The 22,908-nt window shown below is 41.1% G+C and overlaps 1 protein-coding gene and 1 pseudogene across 1 annotated transcript; one reads left to right on the top strand and one right to left on the bottom strand.

The window, feature by feature from the left end:
- Positions 1-581: 581 nt before the first annotated feature.
- On the bottom strand, positions 582-4,226 carry LOC147892330 (DNA glycosylase superfamily protein). Its single transcript, XM_087388602.1, has 4 exons — positions 3,267-4,226; positions 2,781-2,981; positions 1,163-1,219; positions 582-894 (listed from the first exon to the last, which is right to left on the bottom strand). Exons 1-4 carry the CDS (start codon positions 4,224-4,226, stop codon positions 619-621), a joined length of 1,494 nt encoding a protein of 497 aa, XP_087244728.1. The 3' UTR covers positions 582-618.
- Positions 4,227-14,536: 10,310 nt separating this feature from the next.
- LOC147892329 (TMV resistance protein N-like) lies at positions 14,537-21,776 on the top strand (annotated as a pseudogene).
- The last annotated feature ends 1,132 nt before the right edge of the window (positions 21,777-22,908 follow it).

The following is a 22,908-nucleotide window of genomic DNA, read 5'->3' as shown; positions in this document are numbered from 1 at the left end:
AGTCCTACTTTCAAAGGACTCACTTTTCTTTTAAGCATAGGCGTCTACGTCTACATCTTTGTTGAGATGAAAAGATCCTTCCACTAACCACCAATACAAGCCCTTTTTTGGCAAAAACCCCTTAGAAACTTCAAGACCCAAGCTTTTAAAAAATGCTTAAAATGTTGCCTCAAGAAAACCACACACAATCTCTAAAATAAACGAGTACAAGTACTCGTGAGCACTACCTTCAAATTGGTTTGTCAAAGGAAAACAATTGTCAAGATGAATGAATGATTAATTTGCAACACTTGTGATGGAAGCCAGTGTATAGAAAAGTTCGAATGATTTGCAAACTCCATGTGTACACGTGTGTGTGTGTGTGTGAGAGAGAGAGAGAGAGAGAGAGAGAGAGTTCTTAAAAAAAAAAAGTGAGAGAAAGAACCAAAATAGAAAGGGGCCAGGTGGCAACAAAGTGTGGGATACTTTTTAACAAAAATGTAACTAGAACGCTGCCTGGAAGGCAGTGCTAAAAATTGATTGAGGCAACACAAACACGATTTAACCATACAATTAACCATACAATATCGAATTATGCCTGAGATATTTACTAGAATAGCCTAGCCTCATTACAATTCATTACAATTCCCTTGGTGATGGCTCAATGGCCAAAACATCAGTTGAAGAAGCTTGAGTCAGCATAAGGGGCAAGCCTACGAGAGGACAAGGCCCGTCAGCTGGCTTCTGTGTCCGTCCACCTTTGGCACAACGAGGGCACCTTTTACCATGAGTCACCAAAAGACAGTGGAGGTCAAACTTCAAATCATTGGGAATGCGATGATTCAGATGCAGATAAGCCTTCTCCCGATCGGCGTTTACCGGGATCCAACCAAGCATCTTTGCGATACGAAACACCTGCATCCAAACCACCACATAAGACGCCCTTGCGGCAAAAAACCTGCTGGAGCGAAGAAAAACAATACAATATGTCAGAGAGAATCTCTCGCAAATCTGAACATTCTCATTAATTCTACATAGACGTATCCCAACAAGGTGCCAAACATATTCGGATTCCGGAAGGCTAAACAGAGGAAAATGAACGTATCAGATATAAGATCATCAACGAAAGCTTTCAAAACGTATCAGACTTGCAGAATTAATATGGATAAAGATCCGAATTTACATGTGTGTCCACAGGAAACTCGTCCTGTTGAAGATGAAACATAAGCACACAGGCTACCTGGAATTTTTGAAGCACAAAATATTAGGAAAATAGGCCACCTCTCTCTCTCTGCGCGCGAGCGCACACACACGTACACGCACAAGGCTTGTTTTTGCTTATCTGGGCAAACCACAACACAGAATTTCAAGCGTTCTTTCTAGTGATCAATCGAGCTGATAAAAGATTCGAAGCATAGAGAGAAAATCATCCTCACACACATTTGAGAATTATACTCTCCAGGCTATAATAGCTCAATTAATTCAATTTAAGCATCATAAGCAAAACAAACATATAAACCTCCTGACAGTGAGCAGGTACTGTAGATAAAATCTTAAGCCGTGTAAAGTTGAAAGATTGTTCTAAGCCCTGTTCCAGATGGAGAAGAAAGCAGGAGAAGGGTGAAAAGGTTAGTATGGGAATGGGGGAAGAGAGAGAGAGAGGGGGAAGGAGATTGACGAGTTGCAGAGAATGCATGGATAAGGGAGCCAGCGTGGAGAGCAGACAAGAGGAGTGATCTCCCTCCAAACTAAAAAATCTGCGAGTCCTAGGCCGGACAACTTTCCGACCATAGAAAAGATGTGGCTGTGCCAGGAGAAACGCTGATCATCAGCTCAATCAGCATTATAAATGGTGAACTGTTCCTATGTGCTGCTCTCAAGCTGCTATAGGATCTCTTTGACTAACAAAACCTTCCATTTCACAAGGAAGTCAATGTAGATCGTATCATATTCTGAAGGACCCTCTCTCTGAGCCCATGATGCTGGATGAGTCCTTGCTGTCCATAGGGACAGCTCCATCCAGAGTACCAAAAAATTGTACAGCCAGCTTGCGTTAATCCATCTGTGCATCTAGTTACACACAATCTTCCACCTGTGCATCTAAGTGCACACAATCTCCCATGCTCTCACTTTAAAAAAGAGATATCAACCACCTGTGCATCCAATTGCACACAATCTCCCATTTATATCCGGAAGTACCTCAATGCTCAATCGCACCCTTCTTACTCTTGTCCAGCTGTAAAAGTTCCCCATCCACTCCTCTCTTTCAGCTCAAGACATTTTGTAGACCGCACATTGCCCCAAGTGCTCATTCCAATGAACAGTAACAGAATTCTCTAAGACTAGGCTAAGACTAGGCCACTTGTCCCAAAACCACTCATCTCTCACTCAATAGCTTTGCCAACCGTGAGCTTGTAAACGGACAGTCTTGGTACCCAATTAGACCTCAAAAGGCCAAAATACCTCTCCCGCTTACGTTGACACAATGGGTTACATAAACAGGTTGCTTGGTACCCCATTGGGCTTCAAACCAACTCCAGCACAGAAGTAATCCCAATGCCTGTAAAATAGCCAGCATCTCCTCCTCACAGGCATGGTGGTAGCTTCCCTATCATCGAACGTTGTACATGACTACCCAAGCACTACACCCAAACAGTAAGCCTAAACCTTACTAACTTGTTGGTTAGGAAGCAATAAAATTAACGATCGATCACCCATTGCATCCAAAATCAATGGAGTCAGTCCACCTCAAGTTCTATATAACATTCCAGACGCTAACAAAATGGAGTAAGCTGGCATACCGTCTTTGGTCCAACACCTTTAAACCGTGAGAGTTCGAACTTAATCTCGTCGGTTGTCATATTGCGTACATACTCGAGGCAAAATTTTCCCCTCTCACGATGGATTGTGTCCAAGATATTTAAGATTCTCGACGCCTTTATCTCAGCCAGACCTCCGCATCTAATTGCATCCTCCACAGCCTTAGGATCAGCCGCAAGTACCTGGGCGTAACGACAACGACGGTCTTAGGTACGGCATAAACAACTAGCAGAAAACACTTTACAAGAAGCGTAGTGTGCAGTATGAATCCAAACAATCTGTATGATACACGAGTCTCGGACAGCAACTTTTTCCCGTCAACAAATCAAGGCATTTCCAAACTCAGTTTCAAAACGGAGCTCTCAGAAAACAAGAACATCCACTCCCGCTCATTGCATCTTTGGTACCGCAAATGCAAGCAGCGATTAAGATTCTCAAAATTGAGTTCTCCGTGCTCTTCCTCGCACCTCCTCCCAAGTCGGAAATCTGTCCTTCAAGGAGGCGAAGGCTCGCCTGGAGTTACAATCCGTCGTGTTCTGGGACAGGATAGTGCCGACAAGTGAGTCCAGCACACCGCGACGCTCTCGAGAATATGCTGATGTAGTGACTTGCCCTGCCGAGGATATTAGCGTGTGAGACATCGTTTCGGTACATCCGCTAGTAGACGGCGTGTCGCTTAGACAGTCCTCATCCTTGTGATATTTCAGCGCAAGGACCTGCGGCTCCGGATCTGTTGTAGGGCACGTAATCCTATGCCTGGCGTATTCTTCAAGTGGTCCGTGGAGATGCTGCAGGCGATCCTTAACTTCTAGACACTCTTCGGGAGAGGGCCGAAGGAAACTGGGGTAAGGACCTTGATATAGAATCGGGGTATCGTATGGTGGCATCGCCAGAGAAGCCACAGAAACTAAATCCATAACGCTCGAGTCCGATTCCTGAGAAATGATGCCATCGCAAATTTCTTTACTCTTCCGCCGCTGTCTCTTGGGAATGACTGCAAGCTCGGCGCAGTTTTCTTCTGTCGTCAAAGAACTCCGGCCAGGCGCTCCTGAGTGAGAAGTCAGCTTGCTGTCCTGCGAATAGGACTCGATCTTGGATAGCGGAGGCTGAGGAGCCGCCGTCGTTCGTCCTCGCCGGCGAGTCGGAGCGTCCAGTTGGAGGGCGGAGGGCTCTGAGCGATTCGCGGCGACTACAATGTCCAAAGGTGAAGGGGAGTCGAAACGGAGCTTGCGCTTACTGGAGGGGGGCAAAGACTGTTTTTTTCGGCGACGCAGGGGAAGACGGGAGAGGTGCATTTCGGAGGAGGCAGAGAGGGTGCGAGAGGAAGGAGAAGCAGGAGACGAAGAGGGGAAGCGCAGAGGAGGAGGAGCAGGAGCAGGGGAGAAGGAACGCAAGGCAATCCTTAGACTTCTACGACACACCGCCATTGGCCTCTTCTACTCTCAACGTTAATAGTGCCTTTTCTTTCTTGTTTCATTCAGCGTTGTATGTACTTGGCGGGAAAACTTCCACGAAGCCTTTCATGTTCCCAGGTCTCATGAGATCTCAGCCCATGAAGAAGAATGCCGCTGACCTATCTTCACTCGGCTGCTCGTGTATTCTAATTTATTTCAAGAAGGGCCAGGCAAGCTCCCGGGTGCTTGCCTCCTAATTGCCCTTCCCTACCCGTCAACCGTTGGGGTCGGCGGAGTTTAAATCCCAACCGTCACATGTAAGATCTTGTATAATTGTAAATGAAGCCTTAGAATGTCCTCCGCTAAATTACTACCCCCATTTTAACATTTAAAATAAACTTCAAACTAATTAACAAGCTATAAATGATGAAAATCATTCATAAGGCCTGCACAAGATCCAAAATAAGGAAAAAGAAGATGAATTGGATAGGTAGCATGGAAAAAGAGGGCGGAAAAAGCTGTGTGTATGTGTGTGTGTGAGAAAGAGATTTCCACCAAAAAAAAGTGTGTGTGTGTGTGTGTGAGAGATAAAGAGAGGGGGGGGTGAGGGGGTGAGAGACAAAGAGAAAGTAGAGAAAAAGATGGAAAATTTTAAGGGATGAGAATAGCAACTCAAACTTGCACCAATCATAAACAAGATGCCCAAATATGTATGTAATTTGTTGTAATTTCATTTGTTGGTTGTGAGATAAACTATGGAGTGGTCTGTCCAATATTGGACATAGTTTGTTCATTCTCTTGTTTTTGGCCTGCCCTTTGGGGTAGGCTTATGTAAAGTGTAAGTCTCTTTGAGGAGCGATGAATCTATGGATGTGATTGGTGCTTCGTGTTTATGTATCATTCGTGGCTTCGCGTTTTCCTATTTCTGATTTCTGAGAACGACTTGCATGCAGCCATGTGGATAACTCCAGTTGTTGCATGCAGCCACATGTCCCCCACCTTATTTTCTTGCATGGTTTGCTTGGTTCCACGTTGTTCTGTTTCTTCATCTCCGTTTTTCGTGGTTCCACGCTTTTGTTGCGCTCCTATTTGCCAATTCCACGCATGAGGGTGATGTTATGGCCTGTTTCTCCAGCATTTCCGGAGCTTTTCAATCATCCTATGGACTCCTACTAGTTCCTTGTGCTGTCGTTGCGCTCCTATTGGCCGATTCCACGCATTAGGGCGATGTTATAGCCTGTTTCTCTTGGGTTTTCGAAGCCTTTCAATTATCGTATGGACTTCTTCAGCGATTTGTTCGGCCAGATGGTCGGTTGCTCAGAGGATGGCTGCATGACTATTACAGTTTTTGGTGTTCTCTTCTCTGCGGATTTTGCGTGTTGTGTTCTCGTGGCGGTGTCCATCTTGCCTTTTTAGGACCCAACGAGCCTTCGAGCGATCTGTGGACTCAGTTGTGGTGCTGGCAATTGGAAGTTTCTTTCGTTCGATTGGTTAAACGAGGTGGTGATACAACGAAGTAGCAAAGGCAGCTTCTACAACAAGGCCTACGCAACGGTGGACTATAGACCTTAGCAGCAGCTGTCGGCGATTAGCCAATACTTCCGTTTGTCTTCATTCCCTTGCTTACACAAGCCATGGCACCTCACGGAGAATTGCCCACTGAATCTATGGACCTCCTAACAATATTAGAACGTTGTGCCCCACAAGCACACCATCCTAAACCCTTGATCGAATCCTTCTTGCCATCTTAAGGGTAAGTGTTGGTATGAATTCACACATTGAGCTGCCTGTAAATCGAATCCTTCTTATAATCTTGAGGGTAGCAAGAATCACCTAGGTTTTGATATGAATTTTCATGCTCTTTTCATGTTGAGCTCCCTCTTGGTCCTAAGGTGCAAGATAATTATTATGGACACCAATTTTTTTGGGTTGAAAGACTTCCATAATCTCATTATAGACATTATACGTTTTGGTGCTAAGTAAATTCCCTACACGTTAACGCAACTACTGCTGTAATACGCGGGGAGCCCTTTGATGGTACTATTTCATTCTTGCCTTAGACAACAATTGCACTATACTTTCCTTGGGCGTCCTCCACCATCAAGTCAGCCCTAGGTAACATATCCACTGTAGCTAGCACCATCGCTTTTGTCATGATCAAAGTGGATTCCAAGGGTGGTCTCAATGATCAAGTAATTATCGCGGATGGACCACGCAATGAAGACTGGGGTGTCGTGAGTGTATATCAGCACTTTGCTTCAATTCTTATGTCCACACTTATACAGTTAACTAACATTTGGGTTTTTGAATAGTTAACATTTGTGAACAATCGCAAGAATGTTCAAGCACAACTGATCTAAGAATTCAATGAGAATGGGATAGTCATGCACACTCTCAGGAATGTTTCTTACATGCGTGCACGTAACTTGTTGTGCGTCTTTGACTTCACTATCCTTGGCGACGTTCCTGAGGGCACGCAAAGGGAAGACCTGAAGCAAGTGTTTATCAGATCAAGTCTCCAATTTGGGATCCGGTAGAAAAGTAGTCCTCCAAATCCTTTAGAACACACTCATTTACATGAGGCTAAGCAAACTTTGTCTCATGGGCAAGGTCATGGCATACTACACTTCACTAGTTTAAATAGTCAGCTGCTGGAGAGCCCATGAAATAATGCCAAACGAAGAGTTTCATGAAAAATATAGAATGCTAAACAGTGAGCAAAGATGCATAATTGACGACATCATTGCCAAGAAAAGAAATAACCATAAGCAAAAAATTCACCTTTTTTTATCTGGCAACACTGGAACAGGCAAGATGTTCACATTGATGCTTCTCGTTCAAGCATTGCTATGGCACTATTGCCACAAACAAACAATAGAAAGTAATAAACAATGGGTACTACTTCTAGCGTACACAAGCAGAGCCGCCTTTCACATCGGGGGGTACACCATACACTCTGCACTACACTTACCGCTACTTACCTCAAGTTATGTAGCATTGAGGACAGAGAAACTACAAGAACTCTCAACTCTATTTGATGAGCTGAAATTGCTTGTAATTGATGAAATTTCACTAGTTGGGCAAAACATATTCACTAGTTGGTCAAAACATTTCACTAGTTGAACAATCGCAAGAAGACTTAAACATACTCAACAAAAAATATGTGTGCCTTCCATCAACAAAGGAAAAAATACCACATCTATTTTACATGAATGCCCTTAAAGACAAGCATAACAAAGTAGTATTCCAATCACTGCCCAGAGAACCACACTTTCTACAAGCAAAAGACAAAAGGCATAGTCATTGCAATGAAAAAAATACAAATTCTAGATGACCTAAAGTGCACAGGAGGATTACACCACGAACTCCACTTAAAAGTAGGGATGATTGTCGAAATTTGCTCCGCAAATTTAGACGTAAGTGATGGCCTTGTAAATGGTGTTGATGGGATTTTCATGCACTGAGACACAAGTACAAACGAACGCATTATTTGGATACTCTTTAACAATGATAAGGTCGGCATAAAAGCAAGGTATGCCAATAGGAAAATATACAAAAATGGGACACCGCCTTGATGGATACCAATCTTTAGAACACAATGAGAATTTCAAGTTGGAAGAAACCATCTAAATACATTCACGAGAACACAATTCCCTATTCAACTAGCTGCTGCTAGAACAATCCACCGATCTCAAGGGTTAACAATGGATTCCCTAGCATTTGATCCAACAAACATTAAGAACCACAAACTAGTCTACACAGCACTATCAAGAATAAGGGATCCACAAAATCTGTTCCTCCTACAAAACATTGAGAACAAGCACATTAAAGTTGATCCAAACGTAATTGAGGAAACAAACAGACTCAGAACTAAAACACCATGGACCATAGACCAAGCAAACAACCCACTACTTACACAACAAAGAATCATCATCCACTCACTGAACACAACTAAACTAAAACCACATAAAAAAGACATACAAGCAACAAATACCCTCATGGAATCAACAAGCTTGTGCTTACAAGAAACACACACAAACAAAGAAGACATCATACAATTAAGAAACTTTGAAGTTATACACAAACATGACGGACTGGGCATTGCAACTTACTATAAAAGAAATATAACACTAATAGAAACACAATACTTCCACATCAAAGGAATACAATGTTTACTTACAATATTTCAAAGTGCACACTCAAAGGCATTCAACTTAATGAATCTTTACAAACCACTAGGTGCACCAACTACAACACTACTAACAATAATAGAAAACATATTTAAAAAAATCATAGGAAAAAATCAAACATACATTCTTGGCGACTTCAACATTGACTACAACAAAGAAAACAAGAACTTGAGAGACCTAAAAAAAGTTATGCAAAAGCATAACTTGCAACAAATAATTCAGACACCGACAACTATATATGGATCGACACTTGACCACATTTGGACAAATTCACACACAAATAATATAAAATTTGGAACACAATTCAGTTACTAGATAGATCACTCCATCTTATTCACAACAATTGAAGATAATATTTGAAAAAATAAGAAGGGTAGGCTTGATGAATAGAATTCAACATTGTTTTGTAATGTCGTTTGTCCATATGTGATCGATTGTTGACCCGTGGATCGTTGTTGGATTTTTAATTACTTGTTTTAGACTTTTAGAGTTCATGAATTGGTCCAATTTTGCTTTCGATGGATTTTCTTTTTCATATGCGATGTTGAAGTCGCCGGCGATGTATATTTTTGTATTTTTTTCAATCTGGGTTAGAATGATCTTAATTATGTTTAATAATGAGTTTGTGTTTGTTTTTGGGTTTTTTAATGTGTTAATAATTGCTTTTCTTTCCCATCGATCTGATTCGCATATTGTTAGTAGGCATTGTGCATTGTCTTCGTATAAATGTGTAGTTGTTGTTGTTATGATCCCTTCCTTGTAACATGTTGCTATGCCTGAGCCATTGGAGAAGGATGTGCATTGGAACGATGGTAAATTTATTATTTTGTTTGGTTTTAAGTGTGTTTCTTATAGGCATATGATGTCTGCGAGTTGTATGCTTTTGCATGAAGTAATATCTTGTATGTGAGGTGTTGTTGACCTAGTGTTGAGGCTTTGTATAATGAATCCGGTTGTTATTTTTTGGAATTCCTTTTGATCCCATTTTCCATGGTGCTTTAAATTTAAGCCTTTGTATTTCTTGAAGTACAAGAGTATCCACTTATATATATATTTTTTGTATTGGTGTTAGCAAGTATAGATTTGATGGATCCCGAATTCTAGATAGAGCTGTGTACACTAATCCATGATTTTTAATTCTTGATGGATCGAATGCCAATGAATCCATTGAGATACCTTGCACGCGATGTATAGTTCTTACTGATGCTGGTTGTATGGGGAATTGTTTTCTACATATAGTATTGAGGTGGTTTCTACCAACTTGGAATTCTCTTGTGATCTAAAGAATGGGTGTCCAATGTCTTGGTTCGTTGTTTTTGTAAAGGTTTTCATTTTGATAGTGTGTACATGCTCCTGTTTTGTTGTCATTAAAATGTATCCATACAATAGAGGGATCTATGTCTTTGTTGCATCCCATAAAAATTCCATCTGCTCGATTAACTATTCCATCATTTAAATCCAAGTTTCTTGAGCAAATTTCAACAATCATAGCTTCTTTAAGTTTTATTTCTACATGTAGTCCTGCAGTGTTTTTTGGGTCTGACGGTATTGTGATTGTCTTGCTACATGTTTTGTGGCATGTGTCTATAGGTCCCCACATAGAATTACATCTACTCCTCCAAAAGGTTCGAGGTGGTTGTGTTTAATCTCACGCATGCGCATGTATGCAGCAATGAAAGTGTTTAATCCTACTAGCGATACCTCATCTATGACGAGCAGTTCTACGTCTTTGTATATTATAGCCAGTTCTTGTAGTTTTTCTGCAGAAAGAGATGGAAGTTAGTAGTGGCAAGTGTAGAGCCGAATGAATTGTTGTTCCTCCAATCTATCTTGCTGCCTTTCCTGTATACGCTAGGAGTAAAACCCTTGGTGTCTCTATGTTCTTAGTCACTTTTTGAAAGTACGTTTGTAACATTCCCTGGATTAGAACCATCAATGTGTGTGCTTTACCTATGCTGACATTTCCTGACAGAGATAGATGAATTCTTTCGTGCATGTGAATTCTTTTCTTCAGCAAGATATCATCAACAATGAGCCTTTGTTCATTGTTAAGGTTTCTGTAATCGTGAAAGAATATGTCATTGGAGATGATTTGTATGTTGCACGTTGCAATTCTTGTTTTTGGTCTGTTTATATGGTTTGTGTTCATATCAATACCTATGTCATAGTGTTTTGTTTTTGGTGGTCCTTCCGAAGCTGATGCTATTGTTGAAGATGTACATTGCGTTCTTGTTTCTCTGACAGAGTATGAGTCTCCGTGATTGTCTTTGTTAAACTTGCACTGTATAATGTCCTTGTTGGTGGTGTACATGTCGTGCCATGTTGGCAATTCTTCAGTTAGTTAATGTTCATTGTTTTTGAAGGGCAGGTACAGCAAACAAGGTTCCCTAAAATGATTTTCCGGATCCTTTGCTTTGTTGTAGTTGTTGAATGGTATCACTCTTTCTTTTTTCCTTCATTGTGCTCCTTTCACTGTGTAGGTAATCTGACTTGTGAAGTCTATGAGGAATAGATTGTTCAGGGTGTTTTTTTTACTATAGAAGAACTCTCTTGTTGTGCTATTGAGAGGTAGAGACAACGTCAAGTAGACTGCCTGTTGAGAGCTTAGATGTTGCGTATTTAGCCTTACGTTTGCCACTTTTCTTATGCATTTCGCTGTAGGGTCTCTTGCTTCGAAGTTTTTTTTTACCGTAGCCTGCATAGCATTATTTGTCTCTCTGTCTATTTTGGTAATGTACGATGTACAATATGATGCTGCCCCATGCTGGTTCAAAATGAATTGTATATCAGTGTTGGCTCTCCATAGTGTCGATATCTTTCGATTGAAATTGTTCATGCATATGTCAATGGGTTCTCTTTTTGGAAAGACTATTGGTTGGCAAATATTGCTTCGATGGGATAGGATGTATTTGGTCTTCCATCATATTTATTATCTCCAAGAATTCTATTGTTGATAGTTGCATCATCCCTTGTTCAACTAGCATGCTGCAAATTTGTTTGTATCTTTCATATCAAAACTGTCTTCTAGAGGGGTTAGGATCATTGTTCTTCTCATGGGTGGTCTTGGAAAGCCAAATCTACATCTTTTGCTTCTTTTAGTGCATGTTTTACGGTGTTTATGTATTTGTATGTCACGTTGTGTTTGTTCTAATTGTGTTGTATCAATGTGATGTATGCATCAATGAAAGATTCAATTTTGTTATTTGTTTCTTTGTCATAAACTGGTGCATCATCTATCCATAGAAGCCCATGGTCATGTTGGCTTCCTCTATTTTGAAATTATGTGACAAAGAAGTAGTCCTTCAACTTCCCAATTATGGTCGGGTCTCTTCATAAAAGAGTTTTAATCGCTTGGAATCTATAGACGTAGTAACGAGCTATTGTTACTGGATCAAAACGTATCATATCCCTTAAATTCATCGGTTTAGACATCCGTGTCTCTATCAATAGCTTGTCATGTAGTTCATGAAGGCATTCTATGAGAGGGTCCCAAAGCTTTTCAGTAGTAGAAAATGTTACGAAGAATGTTGGTGTTCCTAGTTGACGGAGCATCGCAAATAAAATTCTTTTCAAATGTTGCTTGTAGTCAGCTGTTAATTCACGGTAGCCAATCTTTGATTATAGCAGCTTGTCGATGTTTGTGTCTTGCGCAGTGTCCGTGGCTTGTAAAGTATTACCCTAGCTTATAATTTCCCTTTTCTTAATCTGACCCATGAGATGATGACAGTACTTGCTTTATGACGACTTTCATTGTCTTGAAGAACAAGTTCTCAATATTCAAAGCAAAGCGTCTATCCTCATTTGTTAGTTCCCACTTCACTATTTCTAATGGTCTTGTCGCTTTGCATGGATGCATATTTCCAAAGAAAAGTGTTGGGAATGCAAGTTCCTTGCAGTGTACATCTTTGAATATACTCAATGGTGGAAATCCCTCTACTGGGGCGACAATGATGGTTCTATCATTGAAGTCAACAACTTGTTCGTTGGTGTAGATACCATGGACCAAGGTGTCTGTAAGCAAATCTTCAGTAGTGTCTTTGGTGCCTCTATTTTTGATGTGGTTGTCGTTATGCTCTGGTGTTTCTTGAAGAGTACGTATATGTTCCACCCATGTTTTATTTAATTGAACGTTGTTCATTCGGTATAATGGTGTATCCAATAACTCATTCATGGCACGCTTTATTAAATTTGGGCGAATGGTTCTGCTCATATAGCTATGTTTGTATTCAATTTTCCTTTTCAAAGCAAGGATAACCAATGCATTGTCTGTTAGTAATCTAGGTAGCACACATACTTGGTCTACATCTGCGAACACATTGATTACACTTCCATGTAGCCCATATTGGTCGTCAAAAGATAATTCCTGTATTTGTGCAAATGGTATTCTTATGGAGATAAGCCGTTCCCCAAGTTTATTTAACAGTGGGACGTATTTAGTTGGGGTTGCCATCTGCATATTCTTTGAGCAAATAGGGGGTTATTTGTTTGCTTTTATGTATTTGTAGCATAGGGAACAGAGTTTGCAATCACTGATTGATACATTGGTGGAGCTGCGGGTGTTGTTAGTGGCGATGAAGTTAGTCCTGATATTGGTGGATCTAGTTTTGACTATGGTGCTCTCTACAGTGGCGATGATGATCTGAGTTGTTGGATGAATTGCCTAGTGTGTCTCCTATAGCTGCTCGGGCATTGGGGCTTCCATATCGTGGGACTCCTGTGGCTTTGTTTCATGGTGTAGTTTTTAATAACTATTGTGTTCAATTTATAAAGGAGTAGTTTCTACAGCGTTGTGTACTCGAGAGTGTACTCGAGAGGTAAAGGTTCCATTGCCGGACTTTTGTTCCATGTGACAAAGTTTTTAAAGATGATGGATTTGGCTGTTGGGAAATTTTTTGGGGGAGGTTTACCGGTTTGTCCGGTTTCATGTAAATATTTGATATATAAATAAAAATGTAGTATATTTAGGCAGGCAGCATAGTGCCATCAAACACAAAATCCAAGCTCTCCTTGAGCCATGTGTCCATCTATTTTCAGTCCATGAGCTCTATTTTCAACTTTGATTCATCTAAATTCAGTTCCATGACTGCCTAATAACCGTGTCTACCTAAAAGGTGGTGCCTTTACTTTTGGATCTACAAGGTGCATTTGCTTTTCATTCTCACATGCCTCATGCACATGCGTACTACTTGTTTATCATCTTCATCTTCAGAATCCTCTTCATCTTCTCCCCTGATCCTCCCCCTCCCCCTCCTCCTCCTCCTCCTCCTCCTCAAGCTTTTCTTGCCTCAGCAACCTTCACCCCAGGCCATTGCCTTCCCCCTTCCCCTTCCCCTTCCCCTTCCCCTTCCCCTTCCACTTCCATCCCCTCCTCAACTTCAAGCCTAGTTGCCTTCTCAGATGCACTACCTTTTTCTCCTTCTTTTCTATCACTAGCACCATGTCTGCTTGTCCAACAGATCCCTCCCCTTCAGACCCCCTCTCCTTCCTCAAGGCCCTTAGCTCTCCCCCTCACCCTTCCTCCCTCCACCACCCCCTCCTCGCTATCTCCCTCATCAACTCCCACCGCCTCTCCTCCCCCCCTCCTTTGACCCTGCCCTTTGGTCTGCCTCTCAGGTGCTTATATCGTCCTCTCTACCTCATCCCATGCCTGCCTCTCACTTCGTTTCATCTGTTCCTGTCTTCTCTGCACTTCTAAATCCTGCCTCTTGTACCCTTGGCCCCATTTTGGCTCCCAAATGATCTTCACCGTAGATTGCCATTTGAGTTTTGGCTTTTGACTCTACGTCTCTGTTTTGCAAAGCACTCTTGCGATCTAACGAAATGATTGTTCTTTGGCATTAAATTAACTACATGTTTGCTGCTTATGCAAAAGGCAATTGCAGCATGAGTTTTGTTTGGCTCTAAGTCATGTATTTGCTCTTCCAATTTATACTCACACAAGGACTGTCTTAAGAAACTTAGCCTTAATGTGGTTTACTCGTGTATGTACAAGAAAGAAAGTTAATGATCTTGGTTTGGCTTTGTAAGTTGCTCTTTCATACAAGCTGTTCTCATGGGATGTGCTCGTACTACACGTGTGCAAACGGCATGTGATTTTGATTGATACGATCCCCCTTAGGAGGTGTTTCCATTCTCAACTTCTCAATGTCTGAAATGGCATCTCAGGCACAGGAAGAAGCCAACACAAGGGAGGAAATGGAGAAAGCTAAGCTTCCATATAAGGCGGTCATTTCCTTATTTGAGCTGCACCAAATTTACAAGGGTTTAGTGAAAAAGCCTAATGCACAAATGATGAAGACATTGGAAGTCCTCAATAGTTTTGCAGGCCGCAAGCATGTTGACGAAGAAACCTAACAACACGTCCCAAAGCTACTACTTAAAGCTGCCCAAGACACTCAATAGCAATCTCAATTCGAGTGGACACCTTCTCAGGACCTTGCCTGTCTCCTTTGGAAAATTAACAACCCCAACTTCATTAGACCTCTCTAAGAATCAGCTCAAGGTAAAAGAATTGCAAGATACATGAAAAGCAAGCTTTTATTCTCATTTTATGTAGCAGGTGGCTAGGGTAGTAGCTTGCCACAGTGAATCTATGATGTTGAGTTTCCAACCTGCTGTGTAGGAATTTCCACCCTCAATAGCATACTTGGATTCTGAGTTGCAATCAAATCAATTATCATCTTTGCATGATGCTATCAGATATTTAGAGAATCTGAAGATCTTAAATGTGTCAGGAAATATGCTTATAGGCCTTCATGATAGCATTGGAGGGTGTCGGAGCTTCTATTGAGCATCACAACTTCCCTAACCCTATTATCTCCTGTTTGAGTGCCTTGGAAAACATTTGTTGTGCTGACTGCTATTACTGGTAACTTTCTTCAGAAGGTTGGTGGACCTCAAAGCCGGTCTCAATCAGTTGGAATGACTACATCTCAGGTTTTTGGATCTGCATTTCAACAATTTGAACTCCTTGCCTCCAGCTATTGAAAACTTGGGTGCACTAGAAAAGCTAAATATAAGCAACAATTTCAACAATTTTGGGGGAGGATTGCCAAATTCCAAAGGCGATCTAGCTTTCCTAGTGGAATTAGGCCTGAGCTCGAACCAGATAAGAGTTTTGCTCGACTCAATGGGAGCCTTGCAAAAAATAAAGGTAATCAATATTGCTCTTCTAATTTTTGAAGAGCAGAGAAATGGTGGTGCATCTTCTTTAGGAGGAACTTCAAAAGAAACTGTCTTCTACTCAAATGCTGGAAGAGGTAGAGGCAGAGGTAGAGTAGGCCGATCTCGAGGCCGTGGCAGAAATCAAAATATGCTACAAATTCAAGAAAACAAGTCCTATGGAGGAGGACGTGGTAAGTTTAGAGGCAGGGGGAGCCAAAGAGGTCGTGGTGGATGGCAGAGAGGCCAAAATGCAAACAGTAATGTTGAATGCTGCTACTGTGGTAAAATGGGTCATATGGTTAAAGACTGCTATAAAAAGCAGAATGACATCATGACTAGAAAATTTCAGCAAGGCAATTATGCATCCTCTAGTAGACAGGGTGATGACAGAAATGAGCATTTGTTTATGGTGCGGCACATGACCAATTCCATGACAAGTGCAGAAGAAAGCAATGATGTGTGGTATGTTGACTCAGGTGCATCAAACCACATGACAGGTCATGCAGAATGGATGCAGGATGCAAGGAAAATGGAAAGACCAGGATTTGTGGAGATCGTGATGATAGTGCACATCCTATTGTGTAGATTGGTAAAATTCCTTTGTCTATGCAGGATGGGAAAAATAAATACCTATTTGATGTATTTCATCTCCTGAATATCACCAAGAACCTGGTTTTTGTTGGTCAAATGGTTGAGCAAGGCTTGCAGGTCAGATTTAATCCTCATGGATGCTTTGTTGAGGACATGAAAAATAAAGGTCGCTTGATAGCAAAAGGGAAGAAGAAGGGCAGGATGTTTACGTTGGATGTGGACATGCCTGAATTGAGTACATCAATGTTTGCACATGGGACTGGTGTAGTTGTAGATATTGATATCTGGCATAAACGCATTGGTCATGTTAATTTACAATGACTTAAATTAATGCAGGCCCAAAATATTGTTGCAGGATTGCCTAACTTTAAGTTTGCAGAAATGCATAAGGTATTTGAAGCTTGTCAATTTGGAAAACAGGCAAGGAAACCATTTCCTAGACATGTTCAAGAGAGTAAGAGGCCATTGGAATTAATCCACTCTGATGTATGGACTACTAAAGCTGCATCTATTGGAGGCTATCATTATTTTGTCACTTTTATTGATGACTATAGTAGAAAAGTTTGGGTGTATTTTATGAAAAAGAAAAGTGAAGTGTTTGGGCATTTCAAAGCTTTTAAAGCTATGGTTGAGAAAGAAACAGACCTACAAATAAAATGCCTACGGTCACATGGAGGGGGAGAGTACCTCTCAAATGAATTTGCAAGGTTCCTACAGGAGCATGACATAAAGCAGCGATATTCATGTAGTCATAGCCCACAACAAAATGGACTTGCAGAAAGGAAAAACATGCATATTGGAGAGGTATCTCGTGCCATGCTCAACGAAAAAGACCTGCTAGATTATTATTGGGTTGAAGCAGATGCTACAGCAGTCTACATAATGAACAGAACTCCCACTGCAGTAATACATGGCATGACGCCAGAGGAGAGGTATATTGGTAGGAAACCAGATATTTCTCATTTGAAAGTTTTTGGTTGCATTGCCTATGTTCATGTGCCAGATGAGTTGAGAACCAAGTTGGATCCAAAAGCTGATAAGTGCATCTTTATTGGTTATTCTCTGCAGCAGAAAGGGTATAGATGCTATAACCCCTCTACTCGTAAGTTTACAATAAGTAGAGATGTTTTCGATGAGATGAGCAGCTAGTATAAACTAGTAAATGTGAGTGATAATGTAGATGCACAAAATGGTAATGCTGCTTAGAATTCACAGCAGTAATCACAAAATATTAGTGGACATGTAGTGTCCTCTAGTAGTGGTTCACATACTTTGCCATGGACAGGCAGATTGAGATTAGGAGGACCTCCTCAAAGCAATGCAGATAGTGGTATGCAAGTATCACAAAAAGGAAAAGAGAAAGTAGATCAGCCCATGTTTGATGTGAATGCAGGTCACTCTTATGTGGATGGTGAATCCAGTGGCTCAGAACAGAGCCTTGATGATGAGTTGGGTTTTCCTTAAGTTCTTATACCTAGAGTTAGAAAGACAAGGGATGTTTTGAGAGCACCTGGTAGTGAGCCTATTTTGTGAAGGTCTACTACAGTTAAGTATCCTATGGATAGGCTGAAATATGATGGATTTATAGCCATTCACTATGCCTATATGGTCAAAGTGATACATGAACCAAACCCACTTCTTTTGAGCAAGCCACCAGGTTATGTTCATGCTGTTCATCCTGAGTTTGTTTGCAGGTTGAAGAAAGCCTTGTATGACTTGAAGTAAGCACCCAGAGCATGGTCTGACAAGATAGGATAGTATCTTGTCACTATTGGCTTTCATATTTCCAAGGCAGATTTCTCACTTTATGTGAGAAAAATAGAGAAAGGCATTATGCTGCTTGTCATTTATGTTGATGATTTGATCATCACAGGTGATAGTGATGAAGATATCCTTCATGTGAAAATGCTATTGAAGCAAAAGTTTGAGATGAAGGATTTGGGAGAGCTGCATTACTTCTTGGGCGTTGAGGTGATTAGATTTACAAGTGGGATATGGCTCTTATAGAGGTAGGATGGATTGACATGCTGTCCAAATATGGGATGATAGGCTGTAAGCCTATTTCAGTTCCTTTGGAGCAGAATGTGAAGTTGAGCACAGATGCAAATGAGCTTTTGGAAGACCCTACTATGTACATATGCATAGTAGGAAGTTTGATTTATATGACTATTACCAGGCCAATTTTGAGCTATGCTGCTGGGTTGGTAAGTTAGTTTATGCAGGCTCCAAGGAAACCGCATTTGCATGTGGCTAGACGCATACTGAGGTATGTGAAGTCCACATTGCAGTATGGACTATTTTATGAGACTAGGGTTCGAATACAATTGCATGGATACATTGATGCTGATTGGGCTGGTAGTGTTTCTAATAGACGATCTACCAGTGGATATGTGTTCTCTTTTGGGAGTGCTGCAGTCACTTGGAGCAGCAAGAAACAGCCTACAGTTGCCTTGTCGAGCACAAAGCCTGAGTACAGGGGTGCAACAATGCCTGCATGTGAGGTAGCTTGGTTGCGTAAGCTACTTTATGATATACATTAGTCTATAGATGGGCCCGTTGTCATTTATTGTGACAACATGAGTAGTATACACTTGGCAAATCACCCAGTCTATCATGCTAGGACAAAGCACATTGAGGTGCATTATCACTATGTGTGGGAGAAGATTCTAATAGGTTTTATTGGTCTAGTTTATGTCAGCACAGAGGATTAGATAGCTGACATATTCACGAACGCATTGGGCACAGAGAAGCTGCGCAAGTTCAAAGACCTGCTTGGTGTATAGGAATTGGGATTGAGCTCGAGGGGGAGTGTTGAGATATCGAGCTCCACTCGTGACTCGTGATATGCCAGGGTGACCGTTGTGCATTTATGCCACCGACTTGTTAGCTGTAGATGCGGTTGGCACATCACCCATGAATAATAGCTGGATGATAGCTATTTTTATGTACTCTAGTTAGTGGCTCAGTTAGTATGCCACCTAGGTTAGCTGAGTTTGGTTTGAGACCCACATATAGGGTTCACCTATTCCTTTTGTACTTAGAGAGAGAGTTCTTTTGGCTTTCACAACTAAGAAGAGGAAAAGTGTTTTCAACCTCCACTTTTGTGTGTATTCCCCCATTGTGTATGTGAGAAAGCTGCAAGTGAGACTCCTTACTTCTCTCCCACTCTCTTCACATCAGTTGCATGGGCAAGGGCACATCGCTCTGGCATGCGCATCTTTGGATTGCAGCATTGCTACTACTAGCCAATTGACGCATAGCATCCTCACAATTTAAGATATCGTTGGAGCTGGATGGTACTAGCAACTGTTGCAATATTAGGGTGAATAGTCACCTTGTAGATGTTTTGAAGATGGTTAAGCTGATAATATGGGATGAGGCACCCATGACTCATTAGTTTGCTTTTGAGACAGTGGCTAGAACACTGCGAGATATGATGTCAAATGAGTAGCTTTTTGGTGGAAAGGTGGTGTTGAATTGGGGGGGGTTTTAGGCAAGTCTTGCCAGTGCTTCCAAAGGCAAGACAAGAGGGCATTGTCGATTCTACCTTATGCCATTCAAGGAATTGGGGTTGCACTACAGTGCTAAAGCTGACACGGAATATGTGGGTCCTTCGGAATGGTGATACCTTAGCTGAGCAAGAGTTCACACAATGGGTTTTGGACATTGGCAATGGGATAAATAGATGTACAAAAGAAGATACTATTGTCATTCCATCGCAAATGCTTTTAGAGTCAAAGTTCATGGAAGGCCTCATTGGATGGGTGTATAGAGGTTTGCAATAGTTCTTGATTGTGCACCATATTTTCGAGAGCATGCTATTCTTGCACCTCAAAACCTTGAGGTTGATGCAATTAACGCTACCGCATTGAAGGCAGTGCCTAGGGAGGAAAAGGAGTATCTAAGTGTAGACTCAGTGGTGGATAACTCTGGTTGGATAACTCTGGTGGAGATTCTTTTTTGTATGCAATCAAGTACTTGAATAGTCTGGATCTTGGCCCGTGGATACCCCCTCATCGATTAATTTTTAAAAAGGAATGCTCTTATACTTTTGTTGTGTAATCTGAATCCTCACCAGGGGGACTATGCAATGGAATGCGGTTGATTTGCAAAGAGTTTCACATGAAAGTGTTAGAAGATGAAATCATTACCGGTACCAATGCTAGAGATAGACTGTTTAGTCCAAGGATAACTTTCTCTTGGACCAACCTAAAACTTCCATTCAACATGAGGCAAAGTCAATTTCTCGTCCGGTTGGCGTTCGACATGACAATCAACAAGGCACAGGGACAAACGTTGTCTGTGTTGGGACTGTACTCGATAACACCAGTGTTTAGTCATGGGCAGTTGTACATGGCATTCTTGCATGTCCGAGCATCAAACGCTATTAAGGTGTTCATTCCAGAGAATGTGTCTGATGCCAGTGTGACGAGGATGTAGAAAATACTTCTACCACAAATGTTGTATATAGTGAAGTTTTGCAATTGGCAATAGGAAGAGCCTAGGAGTATGCCATTGTTCTTTCAAGCCATCCTAAGACTTTCTTGGGTGGGAAATCTTCATTTATGTAATCTTTGTATAGCTTTTTTTTACTTCATTCAATATTTCATCCAAGAACTATCGTATGTCTTGGGGAATGCCAGCTATATATACAAATATTAAGTGAGATGTAATATCTCATGACTTTGTCCTTAACAACGTCTGGCTTTTATGAGTTTTATGTGCATTCTATGAAAATTGATTTTCCATTTGAGGGTTTGCAATATAGTATAGACTATTTTCTTTGGAAATTGTGGTTTAGAAAGTCTATTGTTTTCTCCTATATAAATAGATTGACACGTATGTTTCTTTCTTGCATTGCAATAAGATGTCTAGGCAATTCACATTCATCACCAAAACAAGAGCGTAGGTGGTAAGTACACAATTGCTTGATAGCCAAGTTCTATATTGACGTATTTAATTAGTAGAGTCATTAACGATTAGAAATATATAAATCCAGTAGGCTAGATGTCTCCAAAGGGCGCACAGCTACTACTTGAGCTGAGAGCTACCTTGGGTAGAAAATGTGTATACTATTTGTTGCTTTATTTTTGTTAAAACAAAAGGTTATTTGGATTATATATGAGTGGGGAAATATACTATTGTTTTCCTTTTAGGTCTATTCCTAATTCAAGGCTTGTAATGAATCTTTGCATCGACCATCCTTTAGTGGGACGAGTCCACTTGGGATATTACAGTGTCATTGCTCAATGACAACTGAATGGAGATGATGGACCGTAGACCATCACTGTTTGTTATTTTGGATACTATGCACATGTGATATTATGTGCTTTCTATCGAGGGCAAAATGGGGACTATCTGTACACCTTTGTCTGCATTATTCACAACCCTTAGTGTTAGAGTAAGTACTCTTACGAATGAGTTAGGTTTTATCAACATATAGTTGTAAAAGTTTTATGGCTCAATAATTATTGTTCATAAATTATCTTCTTTTCTAATGTGGGTCCAGATCCGATTGTTTGTAGTCTGTGGTACATTTGTCACCGACATAGACATGGTGCACATGGAGTACATGGCTACGGGCTTTTCTAGGGATGTTTGCATGTCTATTGTAGATTTTGTATATTCAGTTTTATGAATTTGTTCGTGGATGTGTACTTAAACATATCGCTAGGTTCTTGGATGTAGATATTGCATGTTCGAACATGTGACTCCACTTTTGGATGCAATATTTTAAAGTACTATATTATAGAGAAATTTTTTCGTTATAGTATGTTGCTTGCATTTAAGTGTTTGTTGTGTGTATAAAAGCTATTTTGTTATATTGTTGGTATAAGAGATCACCATACAATCCTTGCCAATAGTGCTAGTTCTGAACATGACACACTTAATAAATTTGGTGATGTTAATAGTCTAATTTCAACCCTTCCCCTCAGGCATAACAAACAACCCTCTCTCCCACAAACTCTCTGTCACTCTGTCTATATGCGTGTGTGTCTTCACCTTCTCCTCCACATCTAGATAAAAAATTCTTATCATAAAAAATTCCCACTAATTGAAAGATGAATTGCATGCATATGTGGAAAGTGCATCTTTTCAATTTGGAGATTAGCCATCTATGCTTCACGTTTATTACTATCATGCAACCAACCCATGCAGTGGCTTTATTTGATATTCTATTTATTGAAATTAATGGCATTTTAGCACCTTGAAAGTTGAGACCCAGCAGAGCTGGTCCATAACTCGTCATAGACCCCTTAATGCACTCGGTGCCTACCATCGATTCTTGAAATCTCCATTGGATGAAAGAACTTTAGAACCTGACAACATGAAAGGCTTCACATGTGGGAGTTTTCCCGACACTGAAACAAGTTGGACTAGAGGGCAATGGCAGTGTGTTGAAGAAGTCTAAGGATTGGCCTTGCGTTCCTTCTCCCCTTCTCCTCCTCCTCTTATCCACTTCCCTCGCATCCTCTCTGCCTCCTCTGAAATGCACCTCTCCTTCCTTTCCCTGTGTCACCAAAAAAATTATTTGCCCCCCTTCAGTAAGCACAAGCTCTGTTTCAACGCCCCTTCACTTTTGAACATTGTAGTCACCACGAATTGCCCAAAGCCTTTTGCCCCCCAAGTGGATGCTCCAACTCACTGGAGAGGATGAAAGAGGGCAGCTCCCAAGCCTCCACTATCCAAGATTGAGCCTTATTCATAGGAGAACAAGCTAACTTCTAACTCAGGAATGACGCCTAGTCGAAGTTCTTTGACGATGGAAG

The sequence above is a fragment of the Dipteris shenzhenensis genome, chromosome 17, assembly GCF_047967505.1.
Source record: "Dipteris shenzhenensis isolate YYH24624 ecotype China chromosome 17, Dip_SZ_1.0, whole genome shotgun sequence".
NCBI classification, from domain to species: domain Eukaryota; kingdom Viridiplantae; phylum Streptophyta; class Polypodiopsida; order Gleicheniales; family Dipteridaceae; genus Dipteris; species Dipteris shenzhenensis.
Note: the sequence above shows the minus strand (reverse complement) of the source record. Positions and strands in the feature narration are given on the sequence as shown.

Coding starts and splice junctions, on each gene's coding strand:
- LOC147892330 (XM_087388602.1), bottom strand. CDS start 4,226: ATGGCGGTGTGTCGTAGAAGTCTAAGGATTGCCTTGCGTTCCTTCTCC. Junction 2,982..3,266: donor GATTTCCGACTTGGGAGGAG/GTGCGAGGAAGA, acceptor CGTTACGCCCAG/GTACTTGCGGCTGATCCTAA. Junction 895..1,162: donor AGTTTCCTGTGGACACACAT/GTAAATTCGGAT, acceptor GTTTGGATGCAG/GTGTTTCGTATCGCAAAGAT.